General features: G+C 44.2%; 1 protein-coding gene across 5 annotated transcripts in view; it reads left to right on the top strand.

Moving 5' to 3' along the window:
* The window catches only part of RGL1 (ral guanine nucleotide dissociation stimulator like 1), a 164,802-nt gene that overhangs the window by 128,877 nt on the left and 13,178 nt on the right, over positions 1–22,747 (top strand). For all 5 annotated transcript variants that reach the window (XR_003765116.2, XM_029080699.2, XM_029080701.2 and 2 more), the window contains 8 exons: positions 2,336–2,551; positions 6,218–6,321; positions 7,109–7,193; positions 12,438–12,527; positions 13,923–14,009; positions 16,310–16,342; positions 18,826–18,947; positions 20,685–20,774. Coding sequence is in view for 4 of the 5 variants with exons in the window: in XM_029080699.2 (XP_028936532.1) it covers positions 2,336–2,551; positions 6,218–6,321; positions 7,109–7,193; positions 12,438–12,527; positions 13,923–14,009; positions 16,310–16,342; positions 18,826–18,947; positions 20,685–20,774 (827 nt within the window). In the remaining variant the exon portion in view is untranslated. The remainder of the gene's footprint in view (positions 1–2,335; positions 2,552–6,217; positions 6,322–7,108; positions 7,194–12,437; positions 12,528–13,922; positions 14,010–16,309; positions 16,343–18,825; positions 18,948–20,684; positions 20,775–22,747) is intronic.

Raw genomic sequence — 22,747 nt, forward strand, 5'->3', positions numbered from 1 at the left:
TCATATCCAAGCACTGGTTTCCTGACTAGTAGCTCTCTCAGATAAAGTTTCAAATATCCGAAGGAAAATATTGGCACTTGTGTGAGATTACCAAACCTAATTTTGTTTCTCTAAAATCTTGATTATCTAATTTAGCTTTGTCCCACTTTGGTTCTACCGTACGTAGGTCATGGGTTCTAATCCCGCTCCGCCACCTGTCCGCTGTGTGACTTTGGGCAAGTCACTTAACTTCTCGGTTACTTAGTTGCCTCATCTGTAAAATGGGATTAAGACTGTGAGCCTCATGTGGGACAGCCTGATTACCCTGTATCTACTCCAGCGCTTAGAACAGTGCTCGGCACATAGTAAGCGCTTAGCAAATACCAACATTATTATTTAAAATATGTACATTAGATCTGGTATCATACTTAATTTCCCCTTGCCCAATTTACCCCCCTCCCTTAGAAAGTAAAGCTGTTTCCAAGTCTGAACTGTTCATATCAGGAATTTAAGATGATCAGGAGGTAAGGAGAGATAGGCACAGGTAGGAGCAGGCCAGCTGTTCCCATATCCCATAGTTTATTTCCCTGGAGTTGTTCCCTACCATGAAGGTACACACGAATCTACATCTCCGCCCCATCCTCTCCCCCTCCATTCAGGCTCATATCTCCTCCTGCCTCCAGGACGTCTCTACCTGGATGTCTGCCCGCCACCTAAAACTCAATCTGTCCAAAACTGAGCTTCTTATCTTCCCCCCCAAGTCCTGTCCTCCTCCTGACCTCCCTATCACTGTGGATGGTACAACCATCCTTCCCGTCTCTCAAGCCCGCAACCTTGGTGTCATCCTTGACTCAGCTCTCTCATTCGCTCCTCACATCCAATCCGTCACCAACACCTGCCAGTCTCACCTTTATAATATCGCCAAGATCCGCCCTTTCCTCTCCACCCAAATGGCTATCTTACTGGTACAGGCTCTCATAATATCCCGGCTGGATTATTGTGTCAGCCTTCTCTCTGATCTCCCTTCCTCCTTTCTCTTCTCGCTCCAGTCTATTTTTCATTCCGCTGCTCGGCTCATCTTCCTGCAGAAACGCTCTGGACATGTCACTCCCCTTCTTAAAAACCTCCAGTGGATGTCTATCAACCTCCGCATGAAACAAAAACTTCTCACTCTAGGCTTCAAGGCTCTCCATCACCTTGCCCTCTCCTACCTCTCCTCCCTTCTCTCTTTCTACTGCCCACCCCATAGGCTCCACTCCTCTGCCGCCCACCTCCTCACTGTCCCCCGTTCTCGCCTATCCCACCGTCGACCCCGGCCCACGTCCTCCCCCTGTCCTGGAATGCCCTCCCTCCTCACCTCCGCCAAGCTAACTCTCTTCCCCTCTTCAAAGGGGAAGGGGATGGCTTACTCAGAACTGCCAAGTACATAAAAAGAACACCAATTGAAATCATTGTTGCTCCACCTGTCTTTGCAGTGGTTTCTTCTGGAAAAATCAATTTTCATCCAAAGAATACAGTGATGAAAACATTTTTATTTGTCACCAAACAGCGCAGAATGTGAAAAACTCATTTTGCCAATAGTGAAGGCCTTTGTTTCCCACTCAGTTATAACTAAAATAGTCATCCCTCACCATCACATCCCAGTTTGCCAGTACGGATTGACTAGCTGAAGGCCATGGCAGGATCAGGCTGCTAAAGCTTTCTTGTGGGCCCCCAAAACTGTACTCTATAACTAATCCTTCAGGAGGCATATGGTTGCCTAGAAATGTTTTGCTGGACTCTTAAACTCAGTTTAAGGGGCAGGTATCAAGCTACTGGATTTAAAGCCTCTCTTCCCTGCTTTGCAATAGGGCAACAGCCAAGCATTATCGTTCTCTATGCCTCAGTTTCTCCCACCTGGAAAATTGAATGAGTTGGATTCCAGAGCATTTACAGGGAAGTGTATCTACATATGTGCAACAGCCTCACCTCACAGGAAACATCAGGAAAGCTGTACTAAAATGATTCCCCTCTCTGCTATCCCTCTGATCAGTGGGAAAGAAAATCACCCTCCCCTGGAGAGCAGGAGGGCAGCTTCAAGATGTTTTAAGTCATTTAATAATGTCCTTCAGGAATTGGGTTGGGTTGCGGAGTGATATGATAGTCTGAGTTTAATGGCAACTTTTGGTCCTCAGTAACCAGTAAGTATCACAGCGATACTGTGATACTTTGGTCTTTTTGGAAGTCTGCCATAATGTATGTCAAAATAGTAAATGACTTTTTGAGCGACTCATCGGTTTGGCAGTGACACGGATCAGGGAAATCAGCATTTTGCTCCGTCTGCATCATTTTGACGTCTGTTTCTCTATCCTTCTAGCAACTGTTCAAGAAAGTCGTGCCGCACCACTGCTTGGGCTGTATTTGGTCCCGGAGGGATAAGAAGGAAAACAAGCACTTGGCTCCCACCATCCGCGCCACCATCTCTCAGTTCAATGCCCTGACCAAGTGTGTGGTCAGCACCATCCTGGAGGGCAAGGAGCTCAAAACCCAACAGCGAGCCAAGATCATCGAGAAGTGGATTAACATTGCCCATGTAATGTGCTTATCTTCTTTCCCATTTTACTCTCGGTGGCGATCTGATTGGCCTAAAGCTCTGTTCTTTGGCTTTGCTTGGAAAGGGAGTTAAACATCTGCAAGGGTGGGGTTATGTTGATTTCACTTCAGCACAAGAGACGGAGTTATCGGACTGAGGGTGGTGCTGTCCTTCACATTCTTTTAGCCTCCTCTTCTTTCTTTTTCCTCATAGACTCCCACACAACAGCAACCCTCTCACCAGTCTTAAAGGACAGCGATCACCTCCCTCTGTTCCCCTGAACTATTTGTCGGGGCTAATCCTCCTACAGATTGATAAAAGTCCAGGGAAGACCAAATCAAGGTCTCCTCTGAACCCGGTATTCCTCCTTAGGGGAAGAGATAGAGCTCGATAAACTGAATCCCAGACACATTAACCCTAGACCCTTGAGACCTGAAGAAGAGGGGTTTTGCTTCTGTCATTTCATCTTTCATTGCTTTTCTTTTCCATCTATTAATAAGTTAACAAAAACCCTGCCACTTACCTTATAGAGTGATTATTCTGAAAATACTCTATTCCTAGTATTGCTTATATAGTTCAGATCAAATCCTTCTCCATTAGCTATAATGCTACTGCTACTGCAACTATAGAAACTATTGACTAAGCATCTTAACATTACACTAGTGACTTTGAATAAACATAGCAAGAATCTCCAGAGACAGATTGGAGCCGTTCCCCTGGTTTTTTTGTCCTTGAGCGTGACTTCTAATTCTTCACCAAATAGTTGGTGAACTACAGAACTTGGGATATGTGAAAAACTAAGTAACAGTAAAAGGCATCTCCTATGCTCATTGCTTTAAACTCATTTGCTTTGTGTTTCTTCAGTTTTGCATTAGAAATCTATGCAAAAGGAAGAGACTTCGAAGTTTAAAATGGATGTGGGGAGGAGTCCACAGAATTTTTAAGGGATAGGGAAGCATTTCCCGAAATATAAGATTCAATATTGAAAGAGGGCTCCTCAACAATGAATGGGCCACAAATACCAGACCATACAACAGACTGTATAATCTAAACCCAAAATATTGCCTCTCTGATTATATTAGAGAAGATTGATGACTGTCTTGCCAATTTAATTGAAAATGGAAGAGTCATCAGCTCCCTAAAACTGATACTGTACCCCGTAACAAACATTATGGAAGCACAAGAAGCCTGCCAGAGATTCTGGCTCCTGATTTTGAGTGTGTTGTCTCCCTTGCATTTGTTTACAGTAACCCCTTGGGAACCTGGAACCCAGAGAAGGTTCCATCCTCAGTTTTGATTTACTTCATCTCACACACATATTTACTTGCTAATTGGAGGTGGGCGAGGAAAAAGTACAAGAACTTCTAGAGTCAGGGAAGAGCAGTCTGCCTGTCCTGTCCTGTCGTTGCTCTTTGTTAATCCCACCTTTATGCTTTTCTAGCACAATCCCTTGAATCCTCTCCTTTTCCAGAAGTATGGCCAGGTGGCTCTGGAACTTTTATACCCTTTACATCAGCCCTTTCCTGGTAATGAGTTCCATATGTTTATTGCAATTTGCATGTGTTAGCTGGACCTAAATTCCATATTTATTGCAAATTTCTTAATGCTTAGAACGTGACTCGTGGGTTTTGAACCTTTGCTGAACCATCCTTACAGAGGCCTGGATTCTGGCATTGCAATTCGGTACATTTTTAAAAGAGAAGAGCATGGAAGGATTTATAGAAAGAGCGTGCAAGTATTACAAAACTGCAGAGGTATTCACTGCAAAGCCAGCATATTGATGGGTGGGTTTTGTTTTTAAATAGCCAAATTTGGGAGTTGCCAATGAGCAAAAATTACATTTTCCCTTCAAAGTCAAATGATGAAACATCCAAAAGGTCTGTGAACACGCTTAGTCTCTTCTAAAAGCATTAGTCTTCCTGAAAGCTGTGTGCCCACAGGTACATGCATAATTATGAGGGCACCAAATAGCACTACATCAACATCTAAATGTTGGGTTGAAAGGCTAATACGGGCTTTGAAACCCATCAGCAAAACAGGTATTGCTCCCTTCAGCATCAGCTTCAGTCATAGTGGCCCTCCACTGATAGGAATTTGGCCTTGGGTTATGATGGAAAGTGGAACGCATTCTGACGTTGTTGCTGAAATGCAGTCAGTCAGTGGTAATGACTTGGAAGAGTACAGTGTGACAGAACTGGAAGACATGTTCCTGGCTGGGACACGTAGTCAAGAATGCATGGTATCCTGTGATCCTTAAAAGTTCTCGAAGGGTGTCAGGCCCCAAGTCCCCTTTCTGTTTCTTGCTGGTCTGTTATAGGAAAGGCCTGATGCTTCTCTAACTACTGGAGAGCTCTTCTTCCGGCTGCCTGTGGTCTGGCTTTGATGAGCCCAGGGTGGATGGGGGTGGGGGGTGTTCTCACTAGAGTCATCCAGAGCAGCCAACTCTTTGAATCACTGCCCTTTTAAATACTCCTCTTAGGCAGGCGATGGAATGGAGGTTTTACAGCCCTTGATGACCTTTTGTACTTGGCTCTGTGAGGTTTGGGCATTTGATATTTGTCCCACCCTCAACCCCACCACATTTCTGTACATATCTTTAATTTATCTATCGTAAATTAAATTAATGTCTGTCTCCCCCTTTAGACTGTAAGCACGTTATGGGCAGACAACGTTTCTGTTAACTCTGTTGTAGTCTACCAAGTGCTTAGTTTGGTGCTGATTGAGAGGCAGCCCATCCTCGCCCTTCCTCCCCTTCTTCCAGGAGGAGGGCTGTCCCTGAAAAACCAGAGAAAAGTTCAGAACCTAGTGTCATGATGCCCACAGTCTCATCATTCTAACTTACCAATGCTACAATTTCCATCTGGGAGTTTCTTCTTTGGGGCAGAGTCTGTCTTCTTCCCCCAGAATACTGTGGACATTCTGAGTGCTTCATGATCTTTCTGTGTTTTGTTTTAAAATAATGCCAAAGTCAATTTTGTTTTTCCAAGCTGACATTGTTTTTGAAACCCAGAGAAGTTTCTGACTTTTTATGGTGGTGGGACAAGCCAGTTTGAAGCAAAATGAACATGCATAAGAAATACTACCTCTTGGCCAAGAACACAGAAGCAAAGGTTCTGTGTGTGGTGAATATTTATTGCCAAGTTTTATAGATTCCTCCCGCCCCCCCTCCCCCATTTCTCTCTAGGGGGTAGAATGAGGTGGTTGAAAGAATCTGAGCTGCAGAGGATGCTGCCTTGTTAAATATGTTGTTGCCAGTACTCACCTTAAAAACCTTGCAGGTCTCAATGCAGCATTGATCTTTTGCACATATTTTTAGGTCAGCTTTGTAGTGTCAGCAGGGAAAAGTTTGCTTTCTCTAGCATAACTCTGTAGACCAGTAATTTTACTAGGAAAGCTGGAAATTATAAGACTGCATCAACAACCAAAAGCTTATATAGAGTCAAGTGAGGAAAACAAGACTAAAGTGCCAAAACCCATGATGTGTTTTGGTGACTGGGGAGGCAGACAGTCCATTTTTGATGTTCACTATTTGTACAGCTGCCTATTTAGCGGTAAGAATCCATAGCAGCTGTGATAGTACTGAAACAGAAAACCACCAACCCACTGTCAGACTGATATTTAAAAGGGTTTTGTTTTTTTTCATTTTTTTAATCACTCCCTCTGCAGGAATGCAGGATCCTGAAGAATTTCTCTTCCTTGAGAGCCATTGTTTCAGCATTACAGTCTAACTCCATCTACCGGCTGAAAAAGACTTGGGCGGCAGTTCCAAAGTAAGTTCCCAGGTACCTCTACTTTCTTGGAACCGGGAAAGGTGGGTAGAGAAAGAAATTGGCATCATTTCTCGCTCTATAAACTCTCATTTGAGACGAATTGAAAACAAATGAGCCCACACATGTGTTCCAAGCAGAGTTCTGCTTCTACTCAACTGCTAAAGATTTCATTTTGTACAGGTTGCGACTAAAATCACCCCAGGTTTTGAAACATTTGTTGTGGACGTGGATTAGATACCATCTCAAAAGATTTTTGAAAAAGCTTTAGAATGCAGTTTATCTTATGCTGGGACCAAAGATCGAACGACATAATTGCCATCAATTGATGTTATTTCCATCTCCTATTTATTAGCCAGTTATCCTACTGAGTGAAAGCAGTGTATCTGTCTACCTGTTCTTCTGCTCTTAATAATAGTTTCCTGTCCTGAAAACTGTATTGCCCCTTCCCCTTTCATATCTATAAAGTGGTGGTCATGAATTTAAATATAGACTCCAAAGGATTGGAAAATGCTCGAGCTCAGGGTTTGGGTGTTGTTTTTTTTGAGGTAAGAGAAGTACTAGGTTCCCCTCTTCACATCAAGGATGTATTTTCCAGACCATTTAGAAAAACGCTGTAGAGCTAAATATCTGCCAAATGTGACCCCGGGCAGTGATTGATTAATCGATTGCTGTGAAGGGCTCCCGTGATGATTTATCTTTAGCCCAAAATCGTCCCAGTAAGATCTAGGCAAACGAGTCAGACTTTTGCTTACTCTGCTTGCTAATCATCCTTAATTCCTCTCTTTAGGGACAGAATGTTGATGTTTGAAGAGCTTTCGGATATCTTCTCGGACCAGAACAACCACCTTACCAGTAGAGAGCTGCTAATGAAGGTGAGATGGATCCTCTGAGGAGCTTGGGGCAGTGAGGGAGGCGGGGGAGGGAAACAACCTAAAGGGAGATGTCCATGGGATGCCCTTAAAATTCCTTCCATCCTGGGCTTAAGGGCTGGGTTATTATGGTTGGATGGAGTTGGTTGGTTATTTATACAGAAACCAGGAAACTTGGGAAGGAAGGAATTCAAAAAGTTCACTTAATCAGTCTCCTGCTGCCCTTTGAAAGTTAATAGTAGCAGCGTTATTGCACTTGTCTGCTCTTCTCTTGGGCAAACAGATTGTGAAACATCTGCTCATGTGGGTATCTGTCTGCAAATGCCAAGTGCTGACAGCTCAGTGGACAAAAAGCTGCTGGGATATTCCTTCTTCCGGATAAGGCTCCCTTTAAAACAGGCTTCCTCAAACTCTAACTTTAGCCCCTTTTATCTGAATAAGATCATGTTGTACTTCAGGATGTGTCGGTTGGCAGGCACTGTTGAATGCCTGTAACAATTGCCCCACTGGCTTTTAAGGCCTCTGTCCTCAAAACTAGGCCTCACCCAAGAGGAGTCACGTCACCTGCTCTCCTCCAGTTCTCCTAGCATGTGTGAGTTTGGATATGGTCCACCCAATTAACTAGGCCCCAGAGGCCATTGGCTGGGGTTGTGTTCCATGTCTGCCTCATATCCCACTGGATTTGCGGACTCTAAATGAAAATGCATCTGGCTGCAGGGACGGCTTAGGGTCTCAGTGTCGGCATTAACGGAACCAGACTAACTGGAGCCACAGATTCAAATCCCAACAGCGCTGACTCATCCTTCCAAGGTAGATAAATGGAATCCTTTGCTGTTGCCTTCTGAAAGTCTGACGCAAGTCTGGCTGAAACAATCCAAATAGGTCTGTAGCTGGACACCGAAGGGCCTATAATGGCATTTGTTAATGCTTACTATGGTGTCAAGCATTGTTCCAAGCACTGGGGTACAAGTTCATCAGGTTGGACACAGTCCCTGTTACACAAAGCGCTCACAGTCTAAGTAGGAGGGAAAACAGGTCTCGAACCCCAATTTTGCAGTTGAGGAAACTGAACAGAGACATGAATTGACCTGCCCCAGGTCACACAACAGGCAAGTGGCAGAGCTGGGATTAGAACCCAGATCCTCTGACTCCCAGGCCTGGGCTTTATCCATTAGTCCACGCTACTTCCCATGTAAGTAATGATGTGACCTGATCCGCTCTGTTAAATTCCTGGAGTTCAAGCTCTGTAGAAACTGAAAACTTTTTCTGTGGGGCTAAAATCATCTGAGGACTATTAGATATCAGATGAGGGCTATTAGACATCATTAGAAACATTTGTGTAGCAGCCACTCTTCATCAGCTTCTTTTTGACCACTCTTTCATTGTGCCTCATGGCAAAGACACCATTTCTTATTAGTGCCATTCAGCAGATTAAGAAACAGTCTCAGAAGCAGTAGGGAGATTCATAAACCAGAAAGCTGGAGTAAAATTTTCAGCCCATTTGCTAAATAATTCTGCCCCCGCTGCCCTGCTCTTAGAGGAACTTGGAATGGCATGTGAGTTCTTCAGTCAGAATGGCATCTTTCCCTCTTTCGATTCATTTTGTTAAGTGTTTGTGTTTCCAATCCATAGCGTAGATCGATGATCAATATGGAACAGAGACAAGCTGTCTCTAAGCCATTTTAAACTCTGAAAGGGTTTGTGGCTCCCCTCCTCATCCCTCACTGCCAGAGATTAGCTAGCTTTATTCTGTTGTCTCCATCTGATTCTTTGACTGCTCCAGACAGTTTGTATTGAACTGTGCTTGGGATAGAAGATACCAGAAACGTAGAATCCAAAGCATTTGTGTTGTGACTAGAATAACCCTTGCTTCATCATCATGAAGGCCTAAACGATATACCCATTGGCTGTAATGTGCTTTCATGAAGTTCCTGATCAAATCAAAGTAGGAATCAAGGAGAACTGGCAGGTTCAGGAAAGGCATAATAATTTGTGGTCGCTTCATTCGCTATCAATCAATCAGTGATATTTCTGGAGCAATGAGGATTTTCAGGGCACTGTACGAAGCACTGGAAGAGTAATATGTCTAGTACTGTATCTCTATATCATGCATTACATATTATTTATATTGTCTACCTCCCCCTCTACTGTGAACTGGTTGTGGGCAGGGAACATGTCTACCAACTCCTGTTGTTTTCTACTCTTCCAAGCACTTAGTACAGTGCTCTGCACACAATAAATGCTCAATAAATACCACTGATGATGATGATGAGTACAAAAGAGTTGGTAGACACGATCCCTGTCCAAAAGGAGCTTATAGTGTACTTGTAAAATTATGCAGCCATGAGGTTTTATTTTAAATGTGATTGAGGTGCTGAGCCATAGTCCAAGAAATTGAGGTGTCCAGTTATGATGGTTGCACCTGGGTAAAGTAGGGTTGCCAGGGACAGACAAAGGATTATAAAGGTGACAAACAGCTGTCCAGGTGAATGAGAACCTGTCTTCCCATCTTGATGAGGTGCAAAGGAACAGAGAAGTAGCAATTGCTGAATTATTGTTATGGCGAATAATAATTTTTATGTTTGTTTAGCAGTTACTATGTACTAAGCACTGTATTAACTGCTGGGGTAGATACAAAATAATCAGGTTGTACTCAGTTCTTGTCCCACATGAGAGTTACAGTCTAAGGGCGAGGAAGAACAGTTATTTCATCCCCATTTTACAGATGAGAAAACCGAGGCCCAGCGAAGTAAAGTGTTTTGTCCAAGGTCACACAACTGCCAGTGATGGAGTCAGGATTAGAACTCAGATCCCCTAACTCCCTGGTCCAGGCTCTTTCCACTGGACCTGGCTACTTCTCTGTTCATGCTCATGCCCTCATTTCTTTGAATAGCCAAAGCTAAGAGTGGGTCCTTCCCTTTGTACCCTGGGAAGCAACAGCTACTTAGGAATCCTATGGAGATATAATTTGGGTTAAAACCCCCAAAAGGAGCTAACATTTTGCTTTCAGGTTCTTGCCAGAGTGGCAGTTCTGTCCCATTAGCAATAGGGGCATCTCAGGCATTGATTATTATAAGCCCTTCCAAGAGAAAGATGAAAAATGCCACTGGAAGATATTAGGAGTTATTGTAGCCTCCACTTTCAGGTGGAGTTCCTGAAAGCTTTGTATAAGAAATCTTTTCTTGGAGATGAATTGATGTCCCATCTGTTGTTGGCAAAAATGACGTGGGGAAGAAAAAAAATCACCCTGCAGTAGTACTGTGGAAAAAATGTCACATGCTTTGGGGTGTATAATAAGATCTGGGGGAAAATTACTGACAAAAGAAGAACAAACTTAGATCCAGCTGAGGAGGCTAGAGAGCAGTTGTGAAATATCCCTGCCCTTCAAACTCTTCCTGGAAAATGAGAACTTATATGGCCCCAAAGCCACAAAGCTGCAGAACTTTATGGTCAGTCAGCAAACCCTCGAGGTTAGTAATTATATGTTGCTGCTGTTCGTTAGAAGGAGTGAACGTAGGGGGTGAGGAAGAGGAGGAAAGCAAGACCCTTCTACAATGACCATATCAAAGTGATTCAGGGCAGTTCTAAGCTTGAAAGTAAGGAATCAGTGAAAATGGAAGGTGTCATACATTAGGCTGGAAATGAGGAAATTGGACTTTACTCGGCAGACTGCTGGTATTCTTGAATTTCTTTAGACTTATCATTACCATAGAATGCGACCTCATAGATTTATTACTGAGATAACTGAAGCAATAATAACAACTGTGGTATTTCTTGGGCACTTACTAAGCCAAGCACTGTAGTAAGCCCTGGGGTAGATAGGAGATAATCAGGTGGACCCAGTCCCTGTTCCACATGGGGCTCACGGTCCAAGGGGAACAGGTATTTAATCTCCATTTTACAGATGAAGAAATGAGCCCAGAGAAGGCAAATGACTTGCCCAAGGTCACACAGCCAGCAAGTAGCAAAGCCATGTTTCCATTAGGCCATGCTGCTTCTCTTGAAACCTAAGCAATGACTAATAACATCTATTTAGTTGTCTGTTTTGTAGAGAGCACTGTACTAAGTGCTTGGGAGATTTCAGTAGAAATGACTAGATAAGATCCCTGCCCTCAAGGAGTTTACAATCTAACAGTGGGGAGAAACACTTCAATAAAGTTACAGTTGAGGTCAAAATAAAGATGTGTACATAATGTCTCAGTGGTGGTGATCTGAGAGTACCCAGAAAGCATGAGAGGACTGAGGTGGATATTATATTGGTTATAAGCAGGGTAGATTAGAAATTAATTGGGGAAGACCTCCTGAAGGAGATGTGATTTCAGAAGGTTGTTGCAGATGGGGAGAGCAGTGGTCTTTGGAATGGTTACAAAAGGGGAGGAAGTTCCAGGAAGTTGGGGGTGTGCAAGGGAAAAAGATTAGTGCAGGAAAGACAAGAAACAAGCAGAGAGAACATCGGCTCGAAATAAAGACATGACCTTCATTCCCAATCAGAAAGACTGGAGTTTCTTTTTGGCACTGGGGGATCAGATCAGTTTTCTCCCGCTGAGGTCATGATGTTGCCTTGTCTCCCAGTGATCATGTGGTTTTAAAGCAGGTTAATCTGGCAAGCTGGCCAATTTGAAACCAACCTTCAACCTGACATTTGCCCCGCCGTAACACCTTACACAGCTTGGGTGCAGATGTAGCGTGGCCTAGTGGAAAGAGATTGGGTCTGGGAGTCAGTGGACCCGGGTTCTAATTCTGTATGATCTTGGGCAAGTCATTTAATTTCCCCATGCTTCAATTCCATCATTTGTAAATTGGGGTTCTCCTTCTCCCTCAGTCTGTGAACCCCAGGTAGGGACAAGGACTGGGTCCAACCTGATTATCTTGTCTCTACCCCAGTGCTTAGTACAGTGCTTGGCTAATTGAAAGTGCTGAACAAATGCCACATTGTTATTGCTATTATTATTGCTATTATTAGTAAATGAACTAGCCCGTTGTCTTTCGTGCTTGGACTGTGAACCCCATGTGGGACAGGGACCATGTCTGACCTGATTAACTGATATCTACCCCTGCATTTAGAACAGGGCTAGACAAACAGTAAGGACTTAATGCCATAATAGTAATAATAATGAACAATGTTAAACCTTTTTAAATTTGCCTGGCAGTGAAAGGGTTATGTGAAAGGCTCTGAGAATTCATACCTTCTTCTCCACTCTCTTTCCGTGCCATCCTTCAATCATCGCCTCATTCTCGCCCCCATAGGAAGGAACCTCAAAGTTTGCCAATTTGGACAGCAGTGTAAAAGAAAACCAGAAAAGGACTCAAAGGCGACTCCAACTGCAGAAGGACATGGTATGCTGCCATTCTTCTTCCCCATTCAAGCAAATGAGCCTCAAAGCACTTGGCCTTATAGTAAGACACATGTCACTGGCAAGAAGTATTCCTGTCCTTAGCTTTCCCTGCTCTCAGAACCCCCTGGGTCACTCTTAATTTTCCCTCAGAACTCCTAAATTCCTTGGGAATTCTCAATCATGACCTCCTGTTAAGGTTTTAAAGAAAATTTACATTCCAAACTTTATTTTTAATTGTCCTCCTACCTTTTAGCAGAGAGAAAAATGGAGGCGGGAGGGGGTGGGGGATGGTTGGGAATGTGGCAGTACAGTCATGTGTGGAGTCTTCGCCTGAAAAATTCTCATTTTGGGTTTCAAAACGGAAGAGATTTTGGGAAGGGAAAAAGTGTGGGAGATAGATTTGGAAGTAAATCAGGCTCATTGGTTTTGAACTACAGAATTCTTCTCGAACGCAAAACCTTCCTTGAGTCCTAGAGTCCTGAATTTATTTTGTTGTTTCCTGAAAAGTTAAAAATAGCTGTTAAAAGGATTTCAGATGCTTCATCGTTCTGGATGAGAACTTGTGCTCAGTTTGGGGAAGGCCAGCTGCAGAACCTGAAAGTTTCTGAAGGATTAATTTGTCAGTGATGTGAAACCCACAGAGTAGTTCTGAGAATTGTACTCAATCTCACATTCAGGTGCCAAGCAGGACACCTGTCTTGGCGGATAATTTTTTCCCTGTAATTCTGCTGTAATTCCTGCAGAGATCTCAGGTTGCCCAATAAAATCACAACCATTTTGCTCTAAATGACTCGCGTGCCCTGTGGAACTCAGCTGGATTATTGTCCTTTGGCCCAGTGAGGCTCATTATTTCCCAGATACTTCAGAAGCACCCACCACGGTGGACTTGAGCCAAGAAACACATTGAAGGCTGTCAGTTACCATACTTTCCAACTTAAAAATGACCCTTTGTTGGAGAAGAAGCTGGGCAAGAGTTGGGCTTAACTTCATATTTGAGTAAGACAGTACTGATTGCATGTCCATTTCTTAGTCCATATTTAGGGCTCTCGGGAGTTCTTCATGACCTTTGACTGCCCAACACAAAGAACTGCATCTTATCCTTGATAGGACCAGCCCCCTGTGATAGGTTTTGTTTTGTCTTATCTGTAAAGCATTCTCTTTGAGCTCACTATGGCTTCTTCCTCCCCCGATTCAATGAGGCTTTGGTGAAATGGAGGTAGAGTGTATCCTCCTCCATTAGTAACCTTCCCATTCCTCTTCCACAAAGGATTTTGATACCCAGCTAGCGTACATTACGTTCTAGTCTTTCATGATCACGTCCTAGTGTTTTTCTTGCTGTGGAAATGCAAAACCTTTCCATGGCAATAAAGTTGGTTCCACTGTGCTTGCTTTTCAGGGAGTGATGCAGGGGACCGTGCCCTACCTGGGGACCTTCCTGACTGACCTGACCATGCTGGATACTGCCCTTCAGGACTACATCGAGGTGGGTGCCCTAGTCTCTCAGCTTCCTACCGTGACCAGAAGCAATAATCTGACACTCAACAAGCCCATCCGACTCCCAGATATTCCAGTGTTAAGGTTTGAAACTTTCAGACCCATCCCCTCTGCTCTTTGTCCCTTCTACTGCAGGGTCCATGTCTAATTCCCACCTGAATACCTTCATCTTTCTCATCATCATCAATGATATTTATTGAGCACTTCCTATGTACTATACATTGTACTGTAGTAAGTGCTTGGAAGAGTACAATACAACAGAGTTGAGGACATGTTCCCTACCCACAATGAGTTTACAGTCTTCCCCAGTGCTCACTAAGTGCTCCGCACACATTAAGTGTGTAATGAACACTATTACTGCTACTACTAATCCTCTCAATCGAAAGATGGAAAGGAGCAAGAAAAAGAGATGAAAATCCAGCTGCTTTTTAACAGTTTTATTAAAAAGTTGGTTGGGAAGACACAGAACCTCCTCACCATCAGCTACAAGGCACCCACTCACTCTCCCTGTCCTGCCTAACCTCTCTCCTTTCCTGCTGCAAATCAGCTGAAGTACTTTGCTCCTCTAAGCCCAACCTTGTCACTGTACCTCGATCTTAGCGCTCTTGCTTTCGACACCTTACTCATGCCCTCTTTCCTGCCTGGGATTCTCTCTCCCTTCATATCCCACAGAACACCATTGTCCCCAACTTCCCTGGATAACTTTTCATCTCATCACCCTATTCTCTCTCCCTCCTGCAACACGTACACCCTAGGGTCTCTACCACTTTAATGCTTACCCCACCCTTACCCCCTCAGGACTGTTGCTTACCCTAGCTGTAATTTATTTTAATGTCTGTCTCCCCTTTAGATTGTAAACTCCTTGAGGGCAGGGATCGAGTCTACCAAGTCTACTGTACTCTACCACAAGCTTAGTTCCATGCTCTACTAATTCTTTTGCTTTGTACTCTCCCAAGTGCTTAATACAGTGCTCTGCACATAGTAAGTGTTCCATAAATACCATCAGTCAATTGCTCTGCATACAGTAAAGGCTCAATAAATAATAATAATGATGGCATTTGTTAAATGCATGCTATATTCCAGACACTGTACTAAGCGCCGAGACACTGTACTAAATTCCATTGATTATTGGACATTTATATTATTGCCCAGAATGAGGTTTAGAGCTATCTGAATTTCTCTTTTCCATACTGCCTCTGTGCTCCGCATTTTCATGTATCTTTTGTTTTCTTTCATTATTACCAGAAGGGCCAGAATTGGCCTGTAGATCCCTCCAGGTTTTCCATGGTGTTTGTAACCATGCTGATTAAGCCTGTGTCTTTTCAGCTGAGATTTACTGCCCTTGGCTGCTCACAGAAGCCTCCCATACTGCCTATTTTAATGGCCTTTTGAAAGTAGGATCAGAGTTTTAAAGGGTAAAATTGTCAGCCTCTGCAAATAGGAATTATACTGATCTAAGGGTACAAGGAATTGAAACTGAAACTTGACTTTGTTGTAAAAATACATTTCCCCTTAGATTACCACTGAGAGCGTAATTGCCTTGGTCCAGCTGGCTTCAGGAAAGTCTAATATGAGTGCTCAGCATTGAGCGCTTAGCACAGTGCATCACCCCTTGCAGGTATTCAGTGAATACCATTACTCTTACCGAAGACAGACTCGCTAAGATTATTTTTTAATTCCCAGCTAAATTGATGAAATGAAATCATCACCTTCAGCTTCCTCTTCTTCCTTACCCAGCCAGTCTAACAGTTTCCCTCATGAGAACCTTTCTAATACATTCCAAATTAGTGTCTTCTAGGGATACGTGGGAATCTTTCAAATTAATTTCCACCCATCATAACAACTATAATAATTCTGGTATTTGTTAAGCACTTACTGCGTGTCAAGGACTGTTCTAAGCATTGAGCTAGATACAAGGTGATTATGTTGGACACAGTCCCTGCACCACATTGGGGTTCACAGTCTAAGTAGGAGGGAGGGCAGGGATTGAAACTGAGGGCAGATGAGGAAACTGAGGCAAAGAGAAGTGAAGTGATTTGCTCAAGGTCACACAGCAGGCAAGTGGCAGAGACAGGATTAGAACCTAAGTCCTCTGACTCTAAGGCCCAGGTTCTTTAAGAGACAGCACTAAGAGACACCACTGATGCAGCGAGGCCCACCATGGACCCTCCGTAGTCATTGAGGCTTTATCTCTTCTTGGATTTTTCCTGCTCTTTACCTGATCTGGAGTGATTTGCAATGTTGTTTCCCAGCTGCCTCACTGACCACCATTTTTCTTGCCTTTTTCAGGGAGGGTTGATAAACTTTGAGAAAAGGAGGCGGGTAAGTCCGGTCTTTGGATTTCCATTTTACTTAAATCAAAGTTTTGGCAGATTGGGAGGGAGAGGGGAACCTATAAATAGTTTAACATAGAAATCTTCCTCTCACTAGCTGTGTTATGGCTCTTTTGGGAATTAGAGATGATACCCCCAAGTTGAGAGAGAACATTTTTAAGGAACAGTTTTAAGGAACATTCACTTGAGTGTGAGAGAACGCAGAGGGAGAAAGGAAAGTGCTGCATCTTGGGGGACTTTGAGGGAGGAAAATAACGTCCTCTTGATTCAACACACCCAGAGGTGGTGTGTGTGCCTGCCCTATTTTCTCTTTTGTGCATGTATTCAGTAGACACGTCTATCTCCCCTGTGAGCCCAGTGATGGAGATCAAGCATTCTTGAAATCATTCAACCTCCCCCACAGCCCCGGATGTGGAAGCAGCTGCATTTATAAACCGTGCAGCTCTAAAGCCAAACTGGCTCTGGGCTGGACACAACACCTCTCCCCACAAAGTCAGATGCTTCAAGGAGAATAAATGGACCCACCAAGTCTCACTTCTTGCTTCCTCTCTCACACTTGTTCACTCATTCGCATTCAGCCTCTCTCTCACATTTGTGTGTGTGTGTGTGTTTGCGCACGCGTATATACACACACATATATGCATGCTCTCATTTTCCCATAACATGCCCTTCTCCTTGGGTCCTCTTCCTCTAAGAGTCAGCAACACAGATGGCCACAGCAGCAGTGGCTTGAAGCTGCACAGACCAAAAAAAGCCCCAAACTCCTGTGCCGGTGCTATTTTGCATCAAATAAACCACTCTGGGCTTATTTTGGACCTCATAGCTCATTGCATCTCCGCTCTGGGCTTTGAACTCTCAGCAAGTGAGACCTCCAAAGACCGAAATAAGCTTTGAATACCACAAACACAGAGCTGCCAGATCAAACTGAGCCTGAGTACTGCAGGAGCTGAGAGACCTTTAGAAAATAAAACCCGTGGAGGATGCATATAACCTCAAGAGCATTAAAAGGGTCCAGGAGGGCAGATGGCAGAGGAGGGGCAGTGGAAGGCAAACCATTGGGAACATATCTTCAACACTGATTCTGAGATGCAAGATGGGAGGTGGGAGTGTAGCATAGTCTTCAAACCTTGTTTTCAGAACAATGTGGTTTAGACTGGAGTGACAGCAATCAGATGAATCTTTGAGAATTGGCGGCTGCCGCTGCTATATGCTGTCGTTCAGCCTGTCAGAGGAAAGCCTTTTAATAGGCAAAATGCATGGCAAACTCAAGTCCCTCTTTGGGGGTCTCTCTAAGACAAGGACTTCAAAAGCAGCCATTCAGAACCTCAGAATTGGTCACTTCCAGGTACCTAGCTGGCCCCCACTTTGGCCTTGTTTGGGGGCAGAGAGCATGTCCTCAGGTAGGCCAGTGGGAAACCAAGTTACCTCCTTTCATCCAGGTTCCAGTAAATAAGGGTCTCTGCACAAAGACGTCCTCACCTGGAGTGTGATCAAAGTTAAGACAGATGTTTCCCATGGCATCCTTATGGCCAGAAGGGCTTTTTTTTTTTTAAAGCAGTGTCCTGACATCATCTACCACATGGAAAGTGTTCAGTTGAGAGACAGTGTGGGCTAGAGATTGCAGCCACATTGTTCAGGGTGTCGGGATCCTGGGATTATAGGTTGGCTTCAGTGCCAGATGGTGTGGATGTAGAAGAATTGTCCAGATTCTCCATCCATTCAGTGAGGGTAATAGACTTTGCCTATCACTTTATCCTAGTTCACTGTCCCTGGGCTTTTGGTTGGCAAAATTTGTCATAAAATCTACAGCAGATCCTTCTGTCCCAATTAGTTTTTGAGTCTAAGTAAAGTATCTGGAAAAATGAGAATCTTTTTAACACAGCCTGAAAGCCAAACCTTTGTGAGCTGCTGCAATTTCAAGGAATCTGAAACATTCTAGTTTATGAGGAACTAGACTATATGACCAGACACCCAATTTTTCAAAATCTCTTTTGTATTTACAAGCTATTCCCTGCCTTTGCCAGGAAGTTGTGGGTTTCTTTGAAACTCCTGAAACTGGTTGGAGGTGGGGGGAAGAGAAAGAGAGAGGGAGAGTTTTTTAGGAGCTTCTGGCTTTTCCAGTTGATTGCCATTACCAGGTAATACCCCACCCAAAGGTCATTCTTTAAATCCAGGCAGGAAAATGGAGCTGGGCAAAGAAAAATGGAAGTTATTTTGAGGCAGCAATAAGGACAAGAGTTGCTTTGAGGAGGGGCATAGAGGGAATAATTTTGTTGCTGGATTTTTCTTAGAATTAATTTACAGTCAAGGCCTAAGCGTTTTTAAAACTAATTAGTACTGCCATAGTTAAGGAAGCATTTCTTATGTTGGGGAATAGGCAGTATGGAGAAGGCATGAAGGGGCAGGAGAGAGAAGGGGAGTTGAATAGGTTGATATTTAATTGGCCTTTGGAATCTCTCCTTTTTTTTTTAGGAGTTTGAAGTGATTGCTCAAATCAAGCTCTTGCAATCGGCCTGCAACAGCTATTGCATGACTTCAGACCAAAAATTCATCCAGTGGTTCCGGAACCAACGGCAGTTAACCGAGGAGGAGAGGTAGGGCTGGCCTGTGTAGGAACAGCCTCCAGCCAACTTTTGGGAAAGGGGATTCTGGGTGACACAGAAGCTCTTATGGAGCAAAAGCCACACAGCACATGGAAAGTAGAAACGTTCTCCACATTCCCATCAAATTTGTGTGAATTTTGTTTCCCCTGAAGTTACCTTTAGCTTTCACTCCCTCCTCCCTCTCTCTTCCTCTCCTCTCTCTCTCTTTCTCTCTCTCTTTCCCTTCCCCTACCTTCCTCCCTCCCTCCTCCTCCACAACCCCCAAAAACATAATCTATCACATATTTAGAGTTTGGTTTAAGGTTTGGCTCTACCGCTCTGAACCAAGACATCAAGACTATTTTAATGATTGGAGACACCATGTTAAAAATCTGGAAGTTACTTTTACTTCCTTTTTTTGCCTTATGTATTATACCCTCTATGGCCAAGTCTTAATTTTGGAATAAATAATATTTGAATGGGGATTTTATCCCTTGGCCTGATTTGAGAGGATGTGTGGGTGCATTTGTTTGTAAAGTGCCCACAGTGAGCAACCTACCAAGCCCGCTAGTACATCCACTCTTTCCCTCCCAGTAACCAAATAAATTCAGCCACCCCTGCTGCAGACTTGAATGAATTTGAATGGAAGAAATGCATTTGAGATTGTGGTAGTGTTAGCCTGTTTCTGTCTAAAGCTCAGGACTTCTTTCTGTTGACTCTGCATTTTTGCATCATTAAAAAAAAATGTCCAATTATTTCTGAAAGCCAGTGCTCCCAGATATAAACTGCCACCCTTCTTGCAGTGAAAAAGCATGACAACCACCCAGGTAAATCTCAGTATTCATAACGTAGCATGACCTATCTCATCCCAGAATTACAGTGTTTCCAGAGAATTGGGAAATGGCTAGGAAGCACTCAGTTCTAATTTTAGGGGCAGATTGGGACGGACAGTGACCCAAAATATGTCAGCTCCCTTCCACAGCAGGGCCCAGGCTGGCTGGGCACCTTCCCCTACGGGCCTTCCCATGAGTCCCTTCTCTGGGCATTGCCCTTCAACAGACATTGCTCCCCACCAGCAAAACCCTTACTTTCATTGCTGCCTTCACTGCTCTCTGCTCTCCATGCAGCCAATATTCTTCCAGGTCAAGACTTAGCAAGACAGTGGTACCTTCCCTCGTGGTTAGACCCCTGGGTAACTATGGATTAACTTCAAGTTTCAGGAACCCATTCCTGGTCTACCTGATCACCAGCACAGAAACCCATGGAAAATCCTCTTTCTGCAGAAAATGGACCCAGAAATATGGGTGACAAGCAGTTGACCTGTGGAATGGCCTTATGGTCTAAATGATCTAAGCACTTAGTACAGTGCTCTGCATACAGTAAGCACTCAATAAATACAATTGAATGAATGAAAATGATCAGTCTACTTGACAGCTTTGTCTGTGGGAGCTGCTGATGGTTTTGACTCAGGTGTCCGTTTTCCACATCCTGTGGCGTTCAAACAGTTAGCGCACGATGACAATCCAATAGTACGTGAATACCTCAGACCCTGCCAAAATTTTCAGATGTGGTTTCCTCCAGGGCATATGGCATTTTGGGGGGACTGGACATTGGTTCTTCTTCATCTAGATATGCCAGAATTTTTTCTTTCTAGAAACATATCCAGTTTAGACTTGCTTCCTCCATTTCCAGGTAAATAGTTGTTATAATCCCAAGATTGCTAAATCGAAGCTTCTTCCTGTTCCACAGCTATGCCCTCTCTTGTGAGATTGAAGCTGCTGCAGACACCACGGCCACCTCCCCGAAGCCTAGGAAAAGCATGGTGAAGAGACTCAGCCTGTGAGTACAAGTGATGGGGCTGGCAAGCCCCCCAAAATATTACAAATATGGATTCATTAAGTTTACATTTCTGTAGGCCCCAAGTGCTTTTAAGGCTTGACTAGGGACATTCTTTTCTGTTTTTAAAACTCTACCAACTCTGTTGTATTGTACTCTTCCAAGCACTTAGTACAATGCTCTGCACACAATAAGTGCTCGGTAAATATGACAGATGGATTGATCGTCTTACCAGAACCTCCTAGTGACTGTATTTTTCCACTTGACCAAGAGAAGTCACATCCACCCTAGAGAGACCAGGATGAGATGTAGGTATGAGTTCTGTCAGTAGACACTGTCATTTGTATGGGTTTTGTCTTGAGGGCTTCAGACCAACATTGCCATGCAGGTCAAGAAGGCCAAGACCCTTAGTAGCAGAATGTGCCGGCAGCCTTAGAAATCAGGTGACTCCTCCCGGTCGACTTGAGGACTGGATTGAACATGTGATGTGGTGGGAAGAGTTTGGAGGTGGCATCTGCTGCCTACCCTAACCTCCTCCTTCATCCATGGGGCTTCCTCGGACCTGATCTGTCCTAAGTATGCTGTTTAGTTTTAGTTATTTCTATTCTCTGCAGAGTGATTGGTAAATTAGGGCAGTGTGGTGAGATTAATGGACTTTGCCTGCAGCCGCCCGTTATTTCTATCCTCTACAGAGTGATTGGTAAATTAAGGCAGTGTGGTGAGATTAATGGACTTTGCCTGCAGCCGCCCAGCTACTCTATGTTTTGCAAATCAACACTCTGATCGTGGGAGCGGCCCGAGATTTCCCTGTGGGGCCTGCCCAGCGCTATCAGCCGAAAAGATATAATCAGCACAAAGGGAATCTGGCTCCGGGGAAGACTTTTGCACTTTGTCATGATGAGGGTGCGTGGCCAAGGAATGCAGATCATGCCGATGGCCCTGACCGGGAACTGAGGCGACTGATGGAATTGAAGTTCTAGTGGATGGTCGGGCTCCTCTGTGACCCCTAAGAAAAGAAGCCCAAGCTCATATTGGTTAGCCCCAATCCCCGAGTATAAGATTCAGCCATGACCTCTGGGGCCTAGGTCATTAGGTCATTCCTGATCCTAAGGTTTCAGAGGAAACAAAGGTGATTCTGGTATTCCTTGTGGTTCTGATCCCCTCTAGCAGGCACAGGGGTGGCTTTTGAAGAGAGGTGGTGGAGGGGCTTGATCTGAATTGGACTCTCGGACAATTGGCAAGCCATCGACCAACCCAGTTCCTTGGAGTTTGGGGAGCTGGGGGGATCTTCTAGAGGGGGTCCTCACCCTGGGGCTGCTGATGAAGAGTTGACCCTTTGGGTTCACTGTTTTCACCTCTCGGTCAGTCTTCAGCTTTTGCCCATACCCAAATGGGTAGTCATCTCTGGTGTTTCCACTCACCTCCACAGATTCCTACCCATTTCATCCCTCTCCGTCTCTCTCCCCATTTCCCAACATTCATCCGCCAGTTCTTGATCGAGTCAGTCCCGTTCTATCATATGCCAGGGCTTCCCTTCACACAGACTGGTCTGTTGGTTTGGGAGCTGAACTGATATTTGACCTTTGTAGGCTACTCTGTCAGTGGGGCCTGAGGCCAGACCCAGCGTATTAGAATTCCCTGCCGGGATCAGGGCGAGAGGGCGGTCCAGTTCTCCAGGAAGCAGTTCTGGCACTTCCCATTATGGTATTGGGGGGTTCTTCAGTGCATACAATGTAACAACATCACTTTCTGGGAGTTTGCCAGAACTAAGGAATTAAGAGTCTTAGGCATGATGCCTCTTCAGTTGATCAGTGGTATTTATTGAGCTCTTACTCTGTGGAGAGCACTCTACTAAGTGCTTGGGAGAGCCTCTTGTGGCACAGCCTCACTAACTTGTTAGAAACTTGTGATGTTTTTAATTTGAATTAAATTTCATACCATCTTGCAGCATCTGTTTTAGGCCCAATTTGATTTTC

This window comes from Ornithorhynchus anatinus, chromosome 16, assembly GCF_004115215.2.
Source record: "Ornithorhynchus anatinus isolate Pmale09 chromosome 16, mOrnAna1.pri.v4, whole genome shotgun sequence".
Classification (NCBI taxonomy): domain Eukaryota; kingdom Metazoa; phylum Chordata; class Mammalia; order Monotremata; family Ornithorhynchidae; genus Ornithorhynchus; species Ornithorhynchus anatinus.